The 20,971-nt window shown below is 37.0% G+C and overlaps 1 protein-coding gene across 1 annotated transcript in view; it reads left to right on the plus strand.

Annotated features, from left to right (window-relative positions):
• The window catches only part of LOC127456340 (tumor necrosis factor alpha-induced protein 8-like protein 3), a 63,375-nt gene extending 50,295 nt beyond the window's left edge, over positions 1–13,080 (plus strand). Inside the window, exon 2 of the mRNA XM_051724786.1 lies at positions 10,080–13,080. Within this exon, the coding sequence (XP_051580746.1) occupies positions 10,080–10,642 (563 nt within the window). The 3' untranslated portion in view covers positions 10,643–13,080. The remainder of the gene's footprint in view (positions 1–10,079) is intronic.
• The last annotated feature ends 7,891 nt before the right edge of the window (positions 13,081–20,971 follow it).

Genomic DNA, 20,971 nt, shown 5'->3' on the forward strand with positions numbered 1-20,971 from the left:
GGAAATCTTTTTTTTTTTTTCATAGGGGAATTGATTATTAACAATAACTTATAAACCTTTAAAGACAAACCTACCGTAAGCACTGAGGATATTAATCAATGGTGTATGCTTCTGTTGAAGCCATCAGTGTTATTTCATTACAACTTGTTAAACAGCAGATTTTGTGGTGAAGAACTACAGTGCCCATGATCCTGAAGGGAAGAGATCCACCATTCAGAGAATTGTGGCAAACAAACCACAGCAAAAGAGCTCTGCAGTGAGTTACCGTCAACTCGCAAGATGCACTGTGATTGACGCAATGGTGTCGGTCTCCCTAAACTCTCAAACTGATTATAAATTTGAATATATCTGAATAATTTCCAAAATATACTAATAATACTTTAAATATATTGTTTCTAGAGTTATAATCAACAACTTGAAATCAGTCGTTTTATATATTTCCATTGTTTTTAATTCGATTGTGTCATTCGCATTGCTGCATGGGATTGTAGTTTATGCACTTATGAATGAGGTAAAGTACACAGTCTTGTACCTTTGTCTTTTTATCCAATTTTCAAATAACTTTTTGCTTCAAATCAAAGATTGTATTGTTTTGATTCACTTCAGAGCTGGGCTGCATTTCTCAAAAGCATCGCAAGCTTAAGTTGATCATAGAGACCATTATGGTTTCTATGTTCTACTTAGGCTTACGATGCTTTTGGGAAACACTGGTTTGGTTCATGGCTTAGAACTCTCTTATAAAGATTTTATGAAATTCCTATGAGAAAAAAATTAATGGGAAAAATACTTCTGGAACCAAGAAGGCTGAAAAAGAAGGTGGGCACTATTGCGCTCTATAGTGCTCCTTGTGACAACATTGAGAATGCTACGCATACTTGTGTTGTGTTATGAACTGACACATTGGGCTCTATTTTCATGAGTGCGTAAAGCACAGCGCAATGCGTTACGACCGTGTACAACATCTTTTCCAGTTTTCATGAATTGTAATTGTAAGTGCACTTTTCGTGCCAGCACAAAGCACAAGTGGGCATGGCTGGGAGTGTTTGCGCTACTGTGGGTGTGGGCACACAAACTGTGGATGTATTGTATTTACATGAATTGGGGCAAAGCGCAATTTGCTATTTTCCTGAGAAATATGTCATTGTGCTAAGACATTTCAATACCACCTCTTAACTCAGCGCAAAGTTCAAATTTAGTTCAAAATCAATGTCGTCCGGTAGAAGTGAAGTGCGTACCAATACACTGTTAATACTAGCCAGGATCTGTGTGTCAGTGGATGCAAATGATTAAGAATACTTACAATCTCTGTAATTTAATGGAGCTTACATCCATATCCTGAACCACATTTTCTGTATAAAATGAGCATGTCTCATTTAACAAGGATGCACAAAGTAATGTAAATCCATATTTTTATTTTTCCAATTCATTGCATACAGTCCATTTACACTACCAATTTCTTATGAATGTACTGTCTTTGTTTATATCATTGGTGCTTGACAGGGAAAGGACTGTATAATAGGACGGAGGCGGTGCCGGAGAAAAACCTCCACTGACCTAATTTGCATGCGTAATTTCACCAAACCCACTTGCGCCTACACTTAGCGCACGCTTGCACGAAAATAGCAACACTTCATGGCCATGCCCATTGACTTTGTGCTTATGAGTTAAGGCATTGCTTGCAAGTTTAAAATAGGGCCCATTTTCTCCAATCACATCTTAATATGCAGAGACATCTATAAGCAAGTCATTTGTAGGTTCATTTTCTGGAAAACTGTAAAAACATTGTCTCTGTGCTGCTATAAAAATTCCTCTGTTTGTTTTGAGAGGCCCGTCTAATGTGACACAACAACATTGACTCAACCAATGGCGTGAGTTGGGGGCAGGACTATCTGTTTGATCAGTGTCTGAAATTAACTTTTACATTAAGGGGCAATATTTGCCCCCTGGATTGATTTTCAGTGGAATTTTTTATCTTTATGGGGACATATGATGAGACAGTTTCTTTTAAATGGTTAGACATATTTTAAAAACTTAAATTTAAGTGATCCATTAATAAAATTCATACAAATTATTAACACAAATTGAGAATTTATTACCTCTTACCCTAAGAATAAAATGTTAAAGTCTTTTTTTTTAATTCTTTTTTTACTATAAATCCCTGCCCAGTAGGTGGCGATATGCAGGAAGAATGCAAATCGACAAAAGCAAAAGAAGAATGTGAAAATGGAGATTGATATTAAAAAAGGACTTAAATATTGATCTATTTCTCACCCACACTTATCATATCGCTTCTGAAGACTTGGATTTAACCACTGGAGTCGTGTGGATTACTTTTATGCAGCCTTTATGTATTTTTGGAGCTTCAAAATTTTGGTCACCATTCATTTGCATTGTAAGGACCTACAGAGCTGATATATATATATATATATATATATATATATATATATATATTTATTTATTTATTTTTTTTTAAATCTTTGTTTGTGTTCAGCAGAAGAAAGAAAGTCATACATATCTAGGATGGCATGAGAGTGAGTAAATGATGAGAGAATGTACATTTCTGGGTGAACTATACCTTTAAGTCAACATCAATTACTATTTTTGTGGCGCTAGTGGCAAAGAAATTTCACATACTGTGGACACAAATATGAAAAAAAGCTCTCACAGCTCAAGCGGGGAAATAGCCAACATAATATGACTGGATTATTTGAATCAATGATTTTCTAGATTTTCCTTAATTTAAAATAAAAAAAAAAAAAATTAATAATTATTTATTTAAAAAAAAAAACTGTGGCAGTGCACAGTTATTTTTTTTTTTTTTTGTTCAATTTTGGTCAACAGTAAATTGTCATTAAAACTATTTAATTATTGTCATGATGCATGTTTTTTCATGTGTCATCTTCATTATTGACAAAATAAAAAAAACTCTTCATCAACAAACATTTTCGTCAGTAATTTCATTGACAAGATTAACACTGACAGCAGTAATCCAGCATCTCATCTCAGGTTACTGTACACACAACCTCTGTACAGCATGGTCGGCAACAACCTGAAAACAAACCCGACTATGAAGGAGAGAGAAGCACACAGTGTGGTTGAGACAGCGAGAGAAAATCAGTGTTATTCAAATAGACACCTCTTTTATAGGACAGATGCTGACAAATATGTCTTTATTCCAAAGACATTGCCAGGCATTTCACATCAGTAAAACATTATTTACTTTTACAAATAATTTTTTAACCTTTGAGGACGTTCCCTCTAGACCTTTTCCCTCTAGAACTTTTGAGGACAGTTCTGTCATATTTAGCTGACTTCTGGGGGACAATTTTGTTCCAAAGTATAGCTAAGCAAACACACATGCTCTGTTTGTACTGTTTTCACCTGACCCTCTATGCCTCCTTAAAACAACAGCACTAAAGAGGGCAGAGAGTGTTTTCAGGTTTGCTTTTGGCGCTTGTGGTCTGTGTTGATGCCACAGGTTATCTCAAACTTTAAATCATCACAGAGAGAGATGGTGAACAAAGACTCGATTCACATCAACAACAAACAACAGTACTGACAGGGAGAAGCAGTAACTCGAAGACAGTCAAACGCCTGTGCACTGCACAAACAACCACATGCAATACAGACTCCAAATTCAGAGCTATTTACAAATCATTTATTTTTTGTGGTGTTTGCTAAGGAAAGCATCACTTTTACTATAACTCATACTGAGGGTTATGCATTTGAATAAACCTCTTATCCCCAAGTATTAAACTCATCCCGCACCATTTGTTGGATGTTACTTCAAATTGTGTGGCTTGTTGTGGGAAGGGTCTGCTATTGCTTTTCTATGCAATTAAACACACACTTTTTGCCTGGTGGATAATAAAACGGTGAAAAGACCCCATAAATTTACCAACCTTGCCTCATAGAATCACATTACTAGAACTACATTTTTTAATAATGATTTTCACGTGGCTCATTGTAAGTGTAGCGGCACATTCCTGGTGAAATGAACACTAGAGGCGCTATAACTACAATGAGTTCACTTTGTACAATGAGTTTTGTTCACTTTCACACAAATAACGAGTAAAACAGGAGATTATCAGTTCAAAAACACGTACTTTTTACTCTGTTTCTCACACAAAGCTATCTTATGGCATCTAAACACTTTTACTAAAGCACATGTCTTGTCAGGCGATACATTTTATCGTTAACGTTACATAACCATATACATTTATAGGCTTATTTGAACGCAATTATGTTACGCAGTAGCTCATCTGACAGAGTGTTGCACTTGCGATGTAAAGGACCAGGGTACGAGTCCTAAAGACCATCAACATTTGAGCCAAAAGTGTCAATAGAAGCACCACAAAATGACGTGGCTGCTTCAGCAATTGCGTTTTTCACCTCGCATTTGATTTTTATGAGACAATCGGTTAGGTTTAAGTGTTAAGTTTAGGGTAGGGAGGTAGGTAGGTTTTGTTGATTTAAAACTCGACAGAGCTTCTTCTTCTTCTTTCGGCTGTTCCTGTTAGGAGTCACCACAGTGGACCATCCGTGATCCGCATATTTGACTTGGCACAGGTTTTACGCCGGATGCCCTTCCTGACGCAAACCCCAGTGGCTGGGGGACTCTCACTGACACCTACAGGGCAATTGAGGCTCCAATTCACTTAACCTGCATGTTTTTGAACTTGTGGGGGAAACCGGAGCACCCAGAGGAAATCCACGTGTACACGGGGAGAACATGCAAACTCCACACAGAAAAGAGTGAGTTTCCTTCTTGCTGTGAGGCTTAAAACTCAATACAGCATCAACCTTAAAAACCTTATCTGTTTGGGAGAATATTTAACTCGCTTTTAGCACCAAACAGTGGACATTTCACCAATAAATTGCCACAATATGTGTAATGAACCATATAATATCATTTTGTAAAAAAGTCACCACAGTCACAAGATTTTTATGAGATCAGGCTGCTTTTTCATCATTTCCTGTTCTCTACTGTTTCTGTGTAAATACATTTTGTAGCACCAATTTTGTAATTTTCATAAATGTTCTAAGTGAGCTATGCATTGTGTCTACATAACAAATTGAACTGTTATTTCATAAGAGCAAGATAAATCCTGTTTTATGATATGACCCATATAAGCCAACCAAACTCTCCTTACAGAGCCCACAAATGCCAGCACGCCAGAAAACATTAAACTTTCCTTTATAAGCCACAATTTATTCCAGATACACAGACACACACTCACACACACAAAATATCACTGCTTAATATTAGCGGTGGTTGATAAGGCAAGAATGACTATAACTATTGCTTAAACTGAGGGCTAGGGATTTGAACAAAATTAGAAAACGTAAAAATCCAGTAATACTCTGTTTTATACATTCACAATCCCTTTTGTTAGTTCAGAAAATCAGTTTGTCATTCAGAACGATCATCATTCCCAACATAGTCTCATAACATATCATAATACTAAGTATGATATGGAGAAATTGTAAAATATCATATGACTTGGCTCTTGCAAAAAGGTACAACTTTTATTCCCATATAGACCAACCAATCAACAAACAGAATTTCAAATCAATAAAATACAGACATCAAATTTTAGCTAGCTTCCTTTCCAACACTTTATTTTAGAAAACAAAATTGGTTTCTCATTCCATATTTATCTACTGTATGTAATTAGTGCTTTCAATCGTTTAATCGCAATTAATCGCCAGATTTTTCATAGTTAATCACGATTATTCGCAGATTTCGAAAGTGCTGAAATTTTACTCTGTACTTCTTTTCTTGTGAAAATGCATTTAGTTCCTTCTTAGAAAAGAAAACAATATGTAACAATAATTATTAATATTTTCCAAACAAAGAGCATTCCACAGTAAAAAGTTTATCATTAAAAGTTACACAAAGTGTAAGTGGGAGGTTGACTAATAGAAATAACTAGTAGTCTGCGTATTCATTGCAATGGGCATTAAATCTCTTAAACCCTCATCCTCCACAATGTTAATAGTTGCAATCCACTTTGCTACAGCAATCGTGAAGCCGCATTTACATGATTCACGGCACTTTGAACTCAGTATATGAAATAAGAGAGATTGGAGCGCTGGTCGGGCATTTCTGTGGCATTCTCGTGCCATTCTGTCCCATTCTCAAATGACGTATTTCCAGACAACCCTGTTGACACATAACAGTGATTTGTGTGAGGCACTAATTGAGAGCAATGAGCCGTCTGTAGAGGATAGACCAGCTTCTGTAATGATAATCACTTCTGTAGTGTGTCTGGGAGGTATCTAAATAAAATTATGATATCAGACATCACAATGGCCTGTCTTTCTGTCTACTGCCTATGTAGGCAGCTACCTTCCAAACCATCTTGGAACTTCATAAAAAAAGCGACAAACACATAGCGCTCCTCATGCTAAGTGCACAGGAGACTTGAAGGAAAAGTTCACCCAAAAATAAAAAAATATGTCATAATGTACTCATTCTCATGTCATTCCAATCCCATATGACTTCCTTTACAAAAAATCGAAACTAGAAATTTGCAGCAAATTTGCTGCTCATTATTATCACATGCAAATGAGCTTGTGATTCGCCGCAATTGTTTTCCAGAAGTTTGCAGCTCTTCACCGGTAGTGGTGAACCTCTGGCAAACCTTTAGAAACAATGACAATTTGCCACAAGTTTGCAGCAAAGCTAATTTGCATATTACAATTATCAGTGGCACATCTGCGGTAAGTTTGCGGCAAATTTGCCATGAACTCTCAATTTTTGAAAAGGCTTCTTTCATATGCAGAACACGAAAACTGTACTGAACAATTCAGTGAAGTCTGCCTTTTCAATACAGTGGCAGTTGATAGTGCCTGACTTTAAAACTTAAAAAAGGACCCAAAAGGATTATCAAAGAAATCCTTGCAACTCGTGTGTCATATTCCAAGTCTTCTGAAGACAAACGATAGGTCTTGGTAAGAAAGAACCCAAAATGTAAGTACTTTTTCAGTAAAAACCTTGACATCCATTGCGCATTCATAAGCGCTTTGAGAGAAGCTTGTTCTCAGTGGCAGTTATTCACATTGTTCTTAGCGCTAAACAATATAAATTATCACGTAAACAAGTGAGCCACTGTGAACTAGCTTTTCTCATACCGCTTATGAACGTGCAATGCATGTCAAACTATTCCTTTAACTAATTAATTAATTCCAATGAGGTTTGACTTGTTGCTACGCTAACAACACAACGGACACTTTTACTGAGTGATGACACGTTTCCACATTATTTAGCAGCATAAAATTTGCTACATTTTTTATATTTTCAATTTTGTACTTATTAAGTGTAAGTTTATAACATTATAGGCTACCTTTTATTATATTACCTTAGTATTAATAATAAAAAAACAAAAAACAAAACAAAAAAAAAAAAACTAGTAAGCACTGCTGCAATGGGGTTTAAAATACAGCTGCTAAGGGAGTAACAGTAAATTAGGCACCTTTCCCACTTTACTGCCGTAATCCACCGCTCTCTATGGATTTTTTCTATTGTTGATGGTGCAAATGTAAATGCAAGAATTAAATTAGCTGTGGTCTCCCATTCACCACTTTATAAGTTTAACCTGCTATAGTTCACTTCCACATTCCAAACCTGGAAATGTGAAAAGGGTCATGCTCTAGTAAGCATAAAATACTCGTGAATGTTTTCACTCATCACGTTTTATTTGGGATTGCCTTCTCTGCAATACAGTACATGTGATGTTGCATTGTATTTTGGCCATAAGAAGGTATATTGTGTTGAGAGCACACCGTTGATGCCTAGAAATGCTTTCTAGATAGGCAACTGGCTATGTTTCGGAACAGTGTTATAAAAAGAGGTGTACAAACAGTTTTAGTAATAAAAGGGGTTCCTCTCAGAGGAGTTCTCCATTTTGTTTCATTTAAGTATCAACTTTTTCATTTTGTCTCTAATTTGTGCCTAAAAAAATCCTTGGGAGAGATAAAAATAGGCAGAAATGAGACTGTTGTTGACACACAGTCAGATTATAGAGCTATGAAATGAGTTTGAGAGTATGATACATTGCCGAGATTTCTTCTAAAACAGGGTCTTTTTCTCAGGTGAAACATCAGTAAAAGTCTCCATTTATTCCCCATTTAATCTTATTATACTGTCTAGGTCTAGGAAAAACAGTTGAGATATCTCATTTGTGATTTTTTTGGCCAGGTTTTATTTCAATAATCTAAAAATCAAGGCAAAACTGTTGTGAAGTTTTGCTAGTTGGTTGGCATGTGCTTTAAACACACACACACACACACACACACACACACACACACACACACACTTCCTGGTGAATTTAAAACACAAATGAAGAAGTCCATTATTAATGGGGCGAGATTAATTAAAGAGGAATATGTCAAGACAATGACATAATTTCCACTGTACACAATCTTGAAAAAAACTGAAAATAAACTTCTGGGAGTGTGTATTTCCTCAGAAATGAGTGCACATTACACATCCCTGATGTCGATTATCTCCAGGGTTTCTTTCAGTCTGTTTAGCATCAATGTGCCGTGACATGATGTTTGACCTAGTAAAGATTCAGAGGAGAAACCTGCCCATACGAAACCATAAATCTGCTTCTCAGGTCACAAAATCCTACTTGCAATTCATTGTCAGAGCCAAAACAACCCTCAGCCCTCCGTAAACTCAATGCATTTTTTCATTCCCCTATTTTTGGCCCAGATCTTGTTATTGAGCTATTGAACGTGCAATTTCCACCTCTTGGACAACAGATCAGAGAGACAGCAAACCTCAGCAGACTCAACTCACAGACCTACTGACAGTGGTCTCTCATACACCCACTCAGGAACTCTGGGTACCACCCACAGTGAGCCAAACAGCACAATCTCAGCAGTCTGAACAGACAGCTTGTGCTAATATTCATGACAGCTTATAAGACACTGTATAAACTATTGAGGAATTGACAGCACTGACAGTTTTTCACACCTCACAGTTATGGTGACACACATCCAGTGGCCCACAAGAAGTATTTGGAGACTTAAGCAACACTTAAAAATGTTATTTGAATGCACTGTCTGCATTGTTTTTGCACCAGATGCACTAAAGAAATGATGTAAATAAGGCAACAGCGCAAACACGGTAATAAAATCCAATCTGGTCTCATAGAATCATGTTATTACAGTAAACCAACATTTGCTGAATTATTTTTACATTGCTCATTGTATGTATTCTGGCACTTTCCTGGTAAAATTAACACAAGAGACACTACAACAACGACTTCTATTTAAGTCACGAGTAAAATGGCAGACTATCAGTTCATAAACACTTTTAGCTCTGTTCCTCACACAATGCTATCTAAATTTTTACTATAGCACATGACTTGTTAGGCGATACATTTTAACATTTGCATTATATAACCAACTTAATTTACAAGCTTGTTCACTTGCTTCACTGTAACCCTAATTGTTTTGCTTTTTTTGAAGCATCAACATTATTCCACAAATGCTGTCGATTGAGCTTAACTTGTACTGAACCTGGAATACTCCTTTAAGATAGCATCGTTTAGCTTTTAGCAGCAAACAGAAGACATTTCACCTCTAAACTGCGGTGATTCTTGCAATAAACAACGTAATATAACTGTAAAAATGACATCACGGTCACTTAATTTTCACAAGCTCAGGCAGGCAAATTCTGTCTGTCAAAATCTGTGAGCCAGAGCGAAAGTAACGCAAATGCTTAGTGAATTTGTTTCTATATCTCTTGTTTTATCAAAGCAGAAAAATGTTTGAAACAGGCTCTTTCAGAGCAGAATATGTATCCAGTGTCGACAGCTTTTAATGTCTGAGTGTTTTTATGTCTTAAGGGTTTTAAATCTTTCAGTAGAACATTTTGTTTGACATTCATGTTTTATAGACTGTCCATGAACTGTGTTCAACACAGCATTCACAATGCTGTAGCCCATTCACAGAAAAAAAATTCCCTAGGAAAATCAACATTCTTGACTTTCATGGCGATTTATATAAGAAAAAAGCGAATTAGGTGGCTTACTTTGGTTTCTTCTTTGTCCATCTCTTCAAAGGTCAAGAGAGCTTCAACTCCAAGAGTTTGGCCCTTCAGGCCCAGAAGAAGATCTTGAGTAAAATGGCGACCATGGCAGTGGCGAACCTCCTCACAGACGACATCAGTAGCGAAATTCTGGATGAGCTTTACAAGGCCAGTCGTGAGTATACCAAGAGCAAGAAGGAAGCCCACAAGATCATCAAAGACATCATCAAGATCGCGCTGAAGATTGGCATCCTCTACCGGAACCACCAGTTCAGCTCTGAGGAGATGGAGACCGTTGAGCGTTTCAAAAAAAAGATGAACCAGGCGGCCATGACGGTGGTTAGCTTTTACGAGGTGGAGTACACATTTGACCGTGGCATTCTGTCTGAGCTGTTGATGGAATGTAGGGACCTTCTTCACGAGTTGGTGGAGCATCACTTGACGACACGCTCCCACGGGCGGATCGACCATGTTTTCAACCATTTCGCAGATGTGGATTTCCTAACTGAGTTGTATGGCCCGTCTGAAGAGTACAGACTCAACCTGAGGAAGATCTGTGATGGGGTAAACAAACTCCTGGATGATGGCGTACTTTAACCAAACCTCCAGTTTGCGGTTTCTCAGACTCCATCAGGCTGTTGGGATTTGAACTGACAGAAACATGTGTTGTTGTTTCTATGGGAAATATAGGGTGTCATGGTAACTTTATGATGTGATTGTAACTAGGGCTGGGCAGTATTTTAAATATTCACACTGGTTCTTATTTCTAAAGCCACCTTTTCACTGTCTCCGACACACTTACAAAAACTGAGAGTTCATGCAAACTTGCAGCAAATGTACCACTGATTATTTCCACATCCAAATAAGCTTTGTGGCAAACTTGTGACAATTTGTCCATTGTTGCAAAAGGTTTGCTGCAGGTTCACGCCTACCGGTGAAGAGCTGCAAACTACTGGCAAGTTTGCCATGAACTCTCGATTTTTGTAAGGGCATTCACATACGACTGAAACATTTGTTCACAATGGACTGTATTCTTTGCAAGGGAGAGGCACTCGTGGATCGCCTTGTCAAGTACCCAGTCCCTATATATTTGCAATGTAAATTATTATTTCTGACTCCTTTCATAATCATACAATTTGCCAAAGAAGCAGGCATTTACAATAAAGTTTAGGACAAAGGACCCATTGATATTTGTCACTTCACGCTCATAGTTTTTAATGAAAAACATCATATCAGTTCGAGCGTTGCATATGGTCTAGTCGCACGAAATTGAAATATTTAAATGCATCCAATGCTCAAATCCAATCTGAAAATTCTGCATCCACAGACTGTGGGACTCTCTACTGGAAATGAATGAATGATCTTCTGTCGGATGCAGTGAAAAGGTGGCTTAATAATTAATTGCGTATAAGTTGCGTTCTTAGGTTCATTAAAAATACTTTGTCTCAGACAAACATTCCGCCAGATTAAAAAAACGTTTCAGACACACATAAATTTGTTGTTACCTTCGTTCTGTACCATCTGTAATGGTTTTGATGGAGATATAAAATTAAACAAAATTGTGAATATTCCGACGATTTTAATGTGCTTTATTTTCGGCCATTACGTTAGACTAGGTTACCTGTCTCGAAACTCACTAGTATGAGAGCATTATGACTTTAGCGTTAAAACTTTAGTAGTAAAAACGCTAGTTCGTTGTTAGGTTTGATTCATTTGGTTCATTTCTGTTTCAATTAATTGACTCATAACTCTGAATCAGTGATTCGTTTGTGCCATCACTCGAAAATGTTCACGGAAATCTCTCTATGGGACATTCAATCTATTTAAATGTTATACTAAAGTGTTAAGTAAGCTTAATATCATCTCTGATTTCAACTTCAGTAGCAAAAATACTGTTGATTCATCTCCGTGAATCAGTTTAAACTGTCCATTTCAATGCTTCACCTTATAAACCTGATCCATAGACTAATTTGCATCATCATTCAAAAATGTTCCCTGAAGTCTCCACACAGCATTTTCATCAAAAGCTTAAAAATATTGAGATTTGTCATTATTTGTTTAGTTATATCACCCAGCCCTGATTGTAACCCAGCATGTAGGGATGGTCACCCTGGTGCAAATTAAAGTCAAATCCTGGTTTGTATTTCCAACATACCAGATGATTGTCTGAGGAACTCCAGGAACGTTTTAAATTACAAGCTCCTTTATATGCACTGTATGCAATTCAACCTACCTATCCTTTAAGAATGTTCTAGCAATGCAACCTTAGCTTTCTTCAGTGTGTGTACAAGAACCAATGAGGATGTTTAATTAATAGTTTGCCCAAAAATAAATGTACTCACTTTCATGTCATTCAAAAACTGAGGAACACAAATGGAGATGTTTAGCAGAATCTCTGAAATAATGAAGGTGAAAGGGGACTGGGGCTTCTAAGCTCCAATAAACAGCTTTATATACATTAACAACTTAAATTTTGGTTTCATCCTCAAAAAACAGGTTTCAAATGGCTTAAGAAGACATTGGAAAAAAATTGCCTATTTTTGTGGTGCTTTTTGATTGAGTTTGACAAAATATATGACTTAATCCAGTCAAATACTTTGATAGGATAGAAAAAAGAACCTCAGAGATTCTGCCAAACATCTCCTTTTGTGTTCCACAGAAGAAAGTGAGTTCAGAACTACACGAAGATGAGAAATTAATGACAGAATTTTCTTTTTTGAGTGAACTATTCCTATAATATTGCAAAAGCTTTGAGAGCTGATAAAATAAATGGCACAAACCTTTGTAGAACAGAGTGTGAGTCAAAAGAAAAAGATGAAGTGCAGCAGAAAGATTGTAAATAAACTTAGGGGTTTTGGTCTTCTGTCTTTTGCCTTTGTAATGACTGTGTCACAGCAGCTCCCATGATCCTGTGCTTGGTCTTTCCAGAGCCTTATACTTTAGCATGTAAATGTGTGTACAGGAGAGAAATGTGATTATTCCACAAGTCTGTTGAGTGTAGCACTATTATCATTAAACATTCCACATGGACTTCCTTAAGTGTCCCTTTGTTATTTCAACTTAATTTAATTAGTCTCTGTTTGATTGACTGTGTGTTTGATTGGTCCATGCTGATAAGTCAATTAAAATGTAATGTATAGTCCAGACTCTAATTTCTAACTGATTAGGGCTGTAAATATATATATATATATATATATATATATCACACACACACACACACACACACACACACACACACACACACACACACACACACACACAGTGCTGTGAAAAAGTATTTGCCTGATTCCTGATTTATTCTCTTTTTGTGTATTTTTCATACTAAATAGTTTTAGATTTTCAAATCAGATATAACATAAAACAAAGGCAACCTGAGTAAAAACTAAATTACAGGTTTTTTTACTGAAGCAAAAAGTTATCCAACGCCTATATCACCCATGTGAAAAACGAACTGCCCCCTTAAACTTAATAGCTGGTTGTGCCACCTTTAGCAGCAACAACTGCAAGCAAACGCTTCTGATAACTGGAGATCAGTCTTTCACAACGCTGTGGTGGAATTTTGTCCCACTCTTCTTTACAGAACTGCTTTAGTTCAGCCACATTGGAGGGTTTTCAAGCATGAACTGCCCGTTTAAGTTCCTGCCACAGCATCTTAATCTGTAAAATTCAAGTCAGGACTTTGACTGGGCCACTCCAAAACTTTAATTTTTGCTTCTTTTGAGCCATTTAAAGGTGAACTTACTCCTGTGCTTTAGATCATTGTCTTGCTGCATAATCCAGTTGCGCTTGAACTTCAACTCACGGACTGATGAACGATGTTCTCCTTTAAGATTTTCTGGTAGAGAGTAGAATTCACGTTTCCCTCTATTACTGCAAGTCGCCCTGAAGCAGCAAAGTATCCCCACACATCATACTACCACCACCATGCTTGACCGTAGGTATGATATTCTTTTTGTGGAATTCTGTGTTTGATTTATGCCAAATGTAACAGGACTCCCGTCTTCCAAACAGTTCCACTTTCGACTCATCAGTCCACAGAACATTCTCCTAAAAGGTTTAAGGATCATCAAGGTGTGTTTTGGCAAAATTCAGACGAGCCTTAATGTTCTTCTGGGTTAGCATTGGTTTTCGCCTCACCACTCTTCCATGGATGGCATTTTTGGCCAGTGTCTTTCTGATAGTTGAGTCATGAACAGTGACCTTAATTGATGCGAGAGAGGCCTGCAGTTCCTTGGATGTTGTCCTTGGCTTTTTTGTGACTTCCTGGATAAATCGTTGCTGTGCTCTTGGAGGAATTTTGGAAGGTTGGCCACTTCTGGGAAGGTTCACTACTGTGCCAAGTTTTCTCCATTTGGAGATAATAGATCTCACTGTGGTTCTTTGGAGTCCCAGAGCCTTTGAAATAGCTTTGTAATCCTTCCCAGACCGATGTATTTCTATCACTTTTTTCATCATCATTTCTGGAATTTCTTTTGACCTTGGCATAGTGTGCTACTGGGTGAGACCTTTTAGCAAACTTCATGCTGCTGAAAAAGTTCTATTTAGTTGTTGGTTTGAATGAACAGGGCTGGCAGTAATCAGGCCTGGGTGTGTCTAGTCTAGCTGAACCCCATTATGAATGCAGTTTCATAGATTTGGGGATTTAGTAACTAAGGGGGCAAATACTTTTTCATACAGGCCCAGATGGTATTGGATAACTTTGCTTCAATAAATAACATTATCATTTAAAAACTGTATTTTGTGTTTACTCAGATTGCCTTTGTATTATGTTATGATTTTGTTTGAATTTTTGAAACAATTTAGTATGAGATATACACAAAAACAGAAGAAATCAGGATGGGGGCAATACTTTTTCACAGCACTGTATATATATAGTTCTATTATCTTCCCTGAGGTCCATTGATAATGTTTTTCTTTTCTTTTCTTTTTTTTTGTTTTGTTTTTTGCATTAAAACAATCATAAATTATTAATATATGATTATTTTCCACCCTGTCTCTGGCCCTCTGTCTGAAACGCTCGGTTTTGGCATAAGCGCCTCCTTAAAACGTTCAACTGTTCTGATTGGCTTACAGCGTGCAGCCCCTCAAATTCAGCCATATTTGAAACTCAATCTGAACAAGAATGAACAAGCTCCACAACATTATAAAACTAAATTTCAGATTCTACACATAATGCACATCCAACACATTGCATCTGAATATATTAAACTGTTCTTCTCAAGCACAACTGTTAACACTCACACCCTGTCTACACCGGACACGAGAGTCACGTCGCATCACTTGGCATTTCAAGTCACTCTGTGAAGATTATATCAAGAAATATGAATCGTATTATGTTGTATTTGGGCTTGTTTTCATCATGAGTATCTGCAAAAAAAAGTCTAAATATCTTATACAGTGTTGCTTCTAAAACAAGATAAAGTATATGTCTTGTTTTAAGGATTTTTTTACAGGAAAATACTACAACAACTGGACCTACGTTATATCAGGTGTCTTTAACTACTATGTACTTAAGCATTTGATACAATGTACTTATTATGTAAATACTAGAGCTGTCAATCGATTACAATTTTTAATCAAATTAATTACATGGTATGTTGATTAATTGATCGAATTAATCGCATACATAAATATTTGTTGAGAAAGCCCCTCATATAACATGAATTCAATATATAATGATTAAATAATTATAAATAGTTATGTTTAAATAACTATAAATTAAATTATATATATATATAATTATAATACAGACAATTAAAATGCATTACATTATTTTGGCACTCAAGTAAAGCATTAAAAAAGACAATACAATAAGTGGCTTTAGAATGCATTATAAAGTTTATTTGTATATTATTGAACATAAGCCAGTCATTGGCCTACTGTTCACAGCAATCCATTTTGCAATTGAATTCATCAATAAGTCCGAGATTTATTATAAGGGCTTGTCTAAGGATGCATCAATGTACACCTGTGTCAGACAGACGCTTTTGAAAGGTCTTGGTTGCGTCACGTCATAATCGTACCGATTTTAGGTCGCTGTGTCAAGTTAAACGAAGTTTGAAACGTAGAAAAACACATCTTGAGATCCCTGCGTTCGAATTTGAGCTCCATCAAGCTGTGTTTAAAAGCAATCTTGTGTTGTCTGCTGTTTGTAAGTGTGGTTTGTACTCTTGTCTGAATAAGCTGCACATTTCCAATACAGCGAGTTTCTCTTACTGCCCCCTGGAGAAAACAGGTGGTACTACAAGATTGAATTGCTCAGATATAAGGAATATTCCATATTACGGTCCGGGGACATGATTAATTGCGTAAATTTTTTAACATTTAATTTTTTATAGAATTAATCGCACCGAATTAATGCGTTTTAAATCAACAGCCCTAGTAAATATGTGTTGTTGCATTGTACTTACATTTAAAGTACTTGCATTTAATTACATCTGTAATTACACTGTAAGTACACAAACCTTACCCCTAAACCTAACCCAACCCTTACTCTAACCATTAACCCTACTCATAAACCTACCCGTACCTCAACCTCAATTGCAGCAAATGTGAATCTTGTGAGAATTTTTCAGAAAACATGTAGTTACACAATAAGTTCATTGTATTCTATGTATTTATATGTTAGTAAATAGTAGTTATAGACCTATAATATAAAGTGGTACGCAACAGTTTTCATCAAGAATAATATTTTTGCAATACATCTTTGCCCTAATATCAAAGGTCTTCTAAGAGAAATCAATTATGATCTAATGTGAATTTTCTTGATAGAAAAAAATATATAACCGTGCCTGGGCAAGAAATAGCATTTTATCTTAGCATAAAGCTAAATATTCACATGACAATTTACACAATGTTAACTATTTCTGCTTCCAACCCCCACAGAGTGTACACAACCATATCTTTTTCTGAACATACTGCATGTGGATTCGCTCTCTCTCTGCATTTTGAATGGGATAAATCAGCCTCTGAAGGTCTCTCGCAGGGATAACAATCATGATAGCCATGCTGTGAGATCACTTCAAACAGAATTTCAAATAAAAATGATTTAAAAGGTGAATTCCGAAAAAAACTTTATTTATGAGCCCCACACCTTTCAGCCCTCCAAAGCTCTCACAGTAGATGGTAAAGTCTTCGAAGTAAATAGGGCATAGGGATGATCACTTCTGAATGGACATTTAGGCAGTGTTCCACTTCACTTTTAACATGCACTCGCTAACTTCCCTAAGCACTTCCCATCGGGGGAATCCCCGCCACCATTTTGGAAGTCCATTCCACTTCATTACATTTGTGTGGGAAGTTTCTGTTAACCCCTTGTTTTGACAGAGGGAGTGAGCCTACACAGATATACGATTTAGGCAGCTCCATACCGCACAATGCAACTCGATTGTGACATCACAGCAGATCACACTTTATCAACCCCCACCCCACACAACTTTAGTGAATGATATAACGGAAAGATGTTTACAGATGTTGGTGAAGTTAGGCCAATTAAGCAGTTTAGAAGAGTTATAGTGAGAGTTAACCGCATAATACATGTAGCTACCTTAAATTGACACAGTCATAGCCTATGTGTTCATTGCAATGTTAGAGACCATTTTCGTTTGTGCAAAACTTGATACATCTTTTCTAACAATTTATTCTAATAATTTGCATGACAAGATTTATCTATACACAAGCCTCTGAAATTACAACTAAACTTTACCTGAATCTGTGATTGCATCAATCTCTGAAGTCTTCTCAGGTGCAAAAATTGCCAAATAATTCCACAAAATTACATCAGCCTTATTGCACGAGCAACAACGAGCACCAAGTGATCAAGGGCTTAAACCGTTCCATTTCAATCCACTGCACGGTTTCCGCAAGAGAGTTACTATGTTGCTTGACAACCACAAACAGCATAAAGTTAGACACTCTTAGAAAAAGGTCATCATTGGGGTGGTATCCTTGTTTTGGATGTTTGTACCCTTAAGGAGACAAAAATGTACTTTTATTTGTTCCCACAGGCAGGGGCGTAGCACCAAATTTTGTCCCCCGGGTAAAGAACTGTTTTAGGGCCCCCTTAACAATTTGGGTTTGTGGTGGGGATAATATCCAGTATAAACATTTTAGATGGATATTTAACAGTGCTAATTCAAAACTTTTTATTTTCAAATGCAAATATTATTTAAATAAAGGAAAATATTATTATTATAATAAAAACACCTAATCAAATAAATTATACATGTATAAATGTATTAGTTTCTTGTTGGCAAAGTCACAATAACATTTTTGAAATGTTGTTCAGTCTATCTTGAGACATTTCTGCTGTCATGTAGTTTTAGAAAGTCCTAACTTGCCAACTGATATTTGCACAGGGTGCAAAATTAACTTTGAATATTAACTTTGAACTTTTAAAATTAGGGCTGGCCTGGGTATTGTTACAGGTTTCCAGATTCAAATTTATATTTTGTCAGTTTTTCATCATATTGGTCACATTTTAGCTTTTGAAAAATGGTCAAACTGATTATATTCCATCAATAAATGTCTTGAAACTGCATTTATTATTTTGCATACATATATTTGTTGCATGTTTGTTGTTTACATGCATATATTGTTCTGTTTACAATGATTTGCATCAGTACTCAGAACACATGCTAAATTGGTACTGTCTCTTTAAATAGACAACGGCATCTGAGCACAATTACAGTTGATTTTGTTCGTCACATATTCTTTTTGTGGCTTAATGTGAGGAAAATGTCACATGTATCTCATGTGAAATAACAAATAGGCATCATAGATAAACATCTGATTTTACACTAAAGGATAATGTGTTTATACAGTAGATGCGCGAGTAGCGGCATATGTTGACAGTTTGGTTTGAATTGTGCACATCACTTTATTAAGCAAGCATCTGATTGTTGTTCACTGTTTAATAAAAAAAAACATGTAATGATGCAGTTGCTAATAATGTTACTTACCACCTGTTGAATATTTCCCTTTAATTTTCTTGCCAAAAGCAATTTTTTCTCGCATGTAGCACGTGCAAAATGTGTTAATTTTGGACCATGTTTACATGAATATCAAACTAATATTCACAAAGGAGGTATGACTCACTTTTCTTCTGTAAAAAACTCAAAAATTGTCTGCTACCTCCTGCTCTTTCTCTGCTCCTTTTTTCTTTTGAAATGTCTGATTTTGGATTAATTTCTGTAGATACATTAACGGACTGGAGCAATGTACTACCTGCACTCACACACATAATTAACACATCTCTACTTACAGGCACTTTTCCCACTACATTTAAGCAGGCTTGAGTAACCCCGCTGCTGAAAAAACCTGCACTTAACTCCACACAAGTAGAACACTACAGACCAGTCTCTCTCTCATCCCATTCATGGCAAAAACACTTGAAAGGGCAGTTTTCAATCAAATCTCTGCCTATCTCTCACAGAACAAGCTGTTGGATGACAATCAGTCAGGCTTCAAAAGTGGACACTCCACAGAGACTGCCCTGCTGTCTGTCACTGAGTCACTGAGATAGGCGAAAGCTGAATCCAGATCATCCGTCCTGATTCTGCTGGACCTTTCTGTAGCTTTTGACACAGTCAACCATCAGATCTTACTCTCCACCCTCTCTTCGCTGGGCATCACAGGAACTGTGCTTAACTGGTTTAATTCCTATCTCTCAGGTAGGTCCTTCAAGGTAGCCTGGAGAGGTGAGGTGTCCAAGCCACATCAGCTATATACTGGGGTACCTCAGGGATCAGTGCTTGGGCCACATCTCTTCTCTATATACACAACATCACTGGGACCCATCATTCAGGCACATGGTTTCTCTTACCACAGCTATGCTGATGACATGCAACTACTTGTCTTTCCAGCCCAACGACACCACAGTGACTGCTCGAATCTCTGCCTGTTTGGCAGACATCTCGGCCTGGATGAAGGAATACCACCTGCAACTTAACCCAGCCAAGACCGAACTCCTTGTCTTTCCAGCCAACCCTGCTGTTGAACACAACATCACCATGCAGCTGGGTTCAACTACAGTAATGCCTTCCAAAACAGTCAGAAATCTAGGGGTAACCATCGATAATAAACTAAACTCTCAAAGACCGCAAGATCATATAAATTTACACTCTACAATATCAGGAAGATAAGACCCTTCCTCTCTGAACATGCCACACAACTTCTTGTTCAGTCACTTGTCATAACAAGACTGGACTGCTGTAACGCTCTCATTGCAGGCCTGCCTGCATGTGCAATTAGACCCCCGCAAATGATCCAGAATGTAGCAGAACGCCTGGTCTTTAATGAACCAAAGAGAGCGCATGTTACACCACTCCTTGTCTCTCTTCACTGGCTGCCGTTTGATGCTTGTATCAAATTCAAGGCTCTGATGCTGGCATACAGAACAATCACTGGGTCTGCTCCAACATACCTAAAATCATTTCTGCAGAGCTACACGTCCACTAGAAGCCTGTGGTCGGCTAAGGAGCATCGCCTTGTCGTACCAACACAAAGAGGCACCAAAACACTTTTCCGGACATTCGGCTTCATCGTACCACGTTGGTGGAATGACCTTCCCAACTCCGTCTGTGAAGCTGACTCACTTTCTGTCTTCAAAAAACAGCTGACATTTTTTTTTTCCATAAGCACTTAACCACTCAAAAAAAAAAAAAAAAATAAAAAATTCTTGTTGCTCTTTAATCTGTTTTGAATACTATTATTCTGATGCTAGTAAACTTTGTAATATGGCACTTTTCATACCACTGTCTCCTTAAGATGATTCCCTTATGTTTTCCTCTTTTGTAAGTCGCTTTGGATAAAAGCGTCTGCCAAATTAGTAAATGTAAATGTACATCATGATGTGTACTCAGTTTGGATCACGTTCTGGCTGATGGACCAGACCACTTTTGCTTTTGATGAGGGGGTGGGGGTGGC

The sequence above is a fragment of the Myxocyprinus asiaticus genome, chromosome 18, assembly GCF_019703515.2.
Source record: "Myxocyprinus asiaticus isolate MX2 ecotype Aquarium Trade chromosome 18, UBuf_Myxa_2, whole genome shotgun sequence".
Taxonomy (NCBI): Eukaryota; Metazoa; Chordata; class Actinopteri; order Cypriniformes; family Catostomidae; genus Myxocyprinus; species Myxocyprinus asiaticus.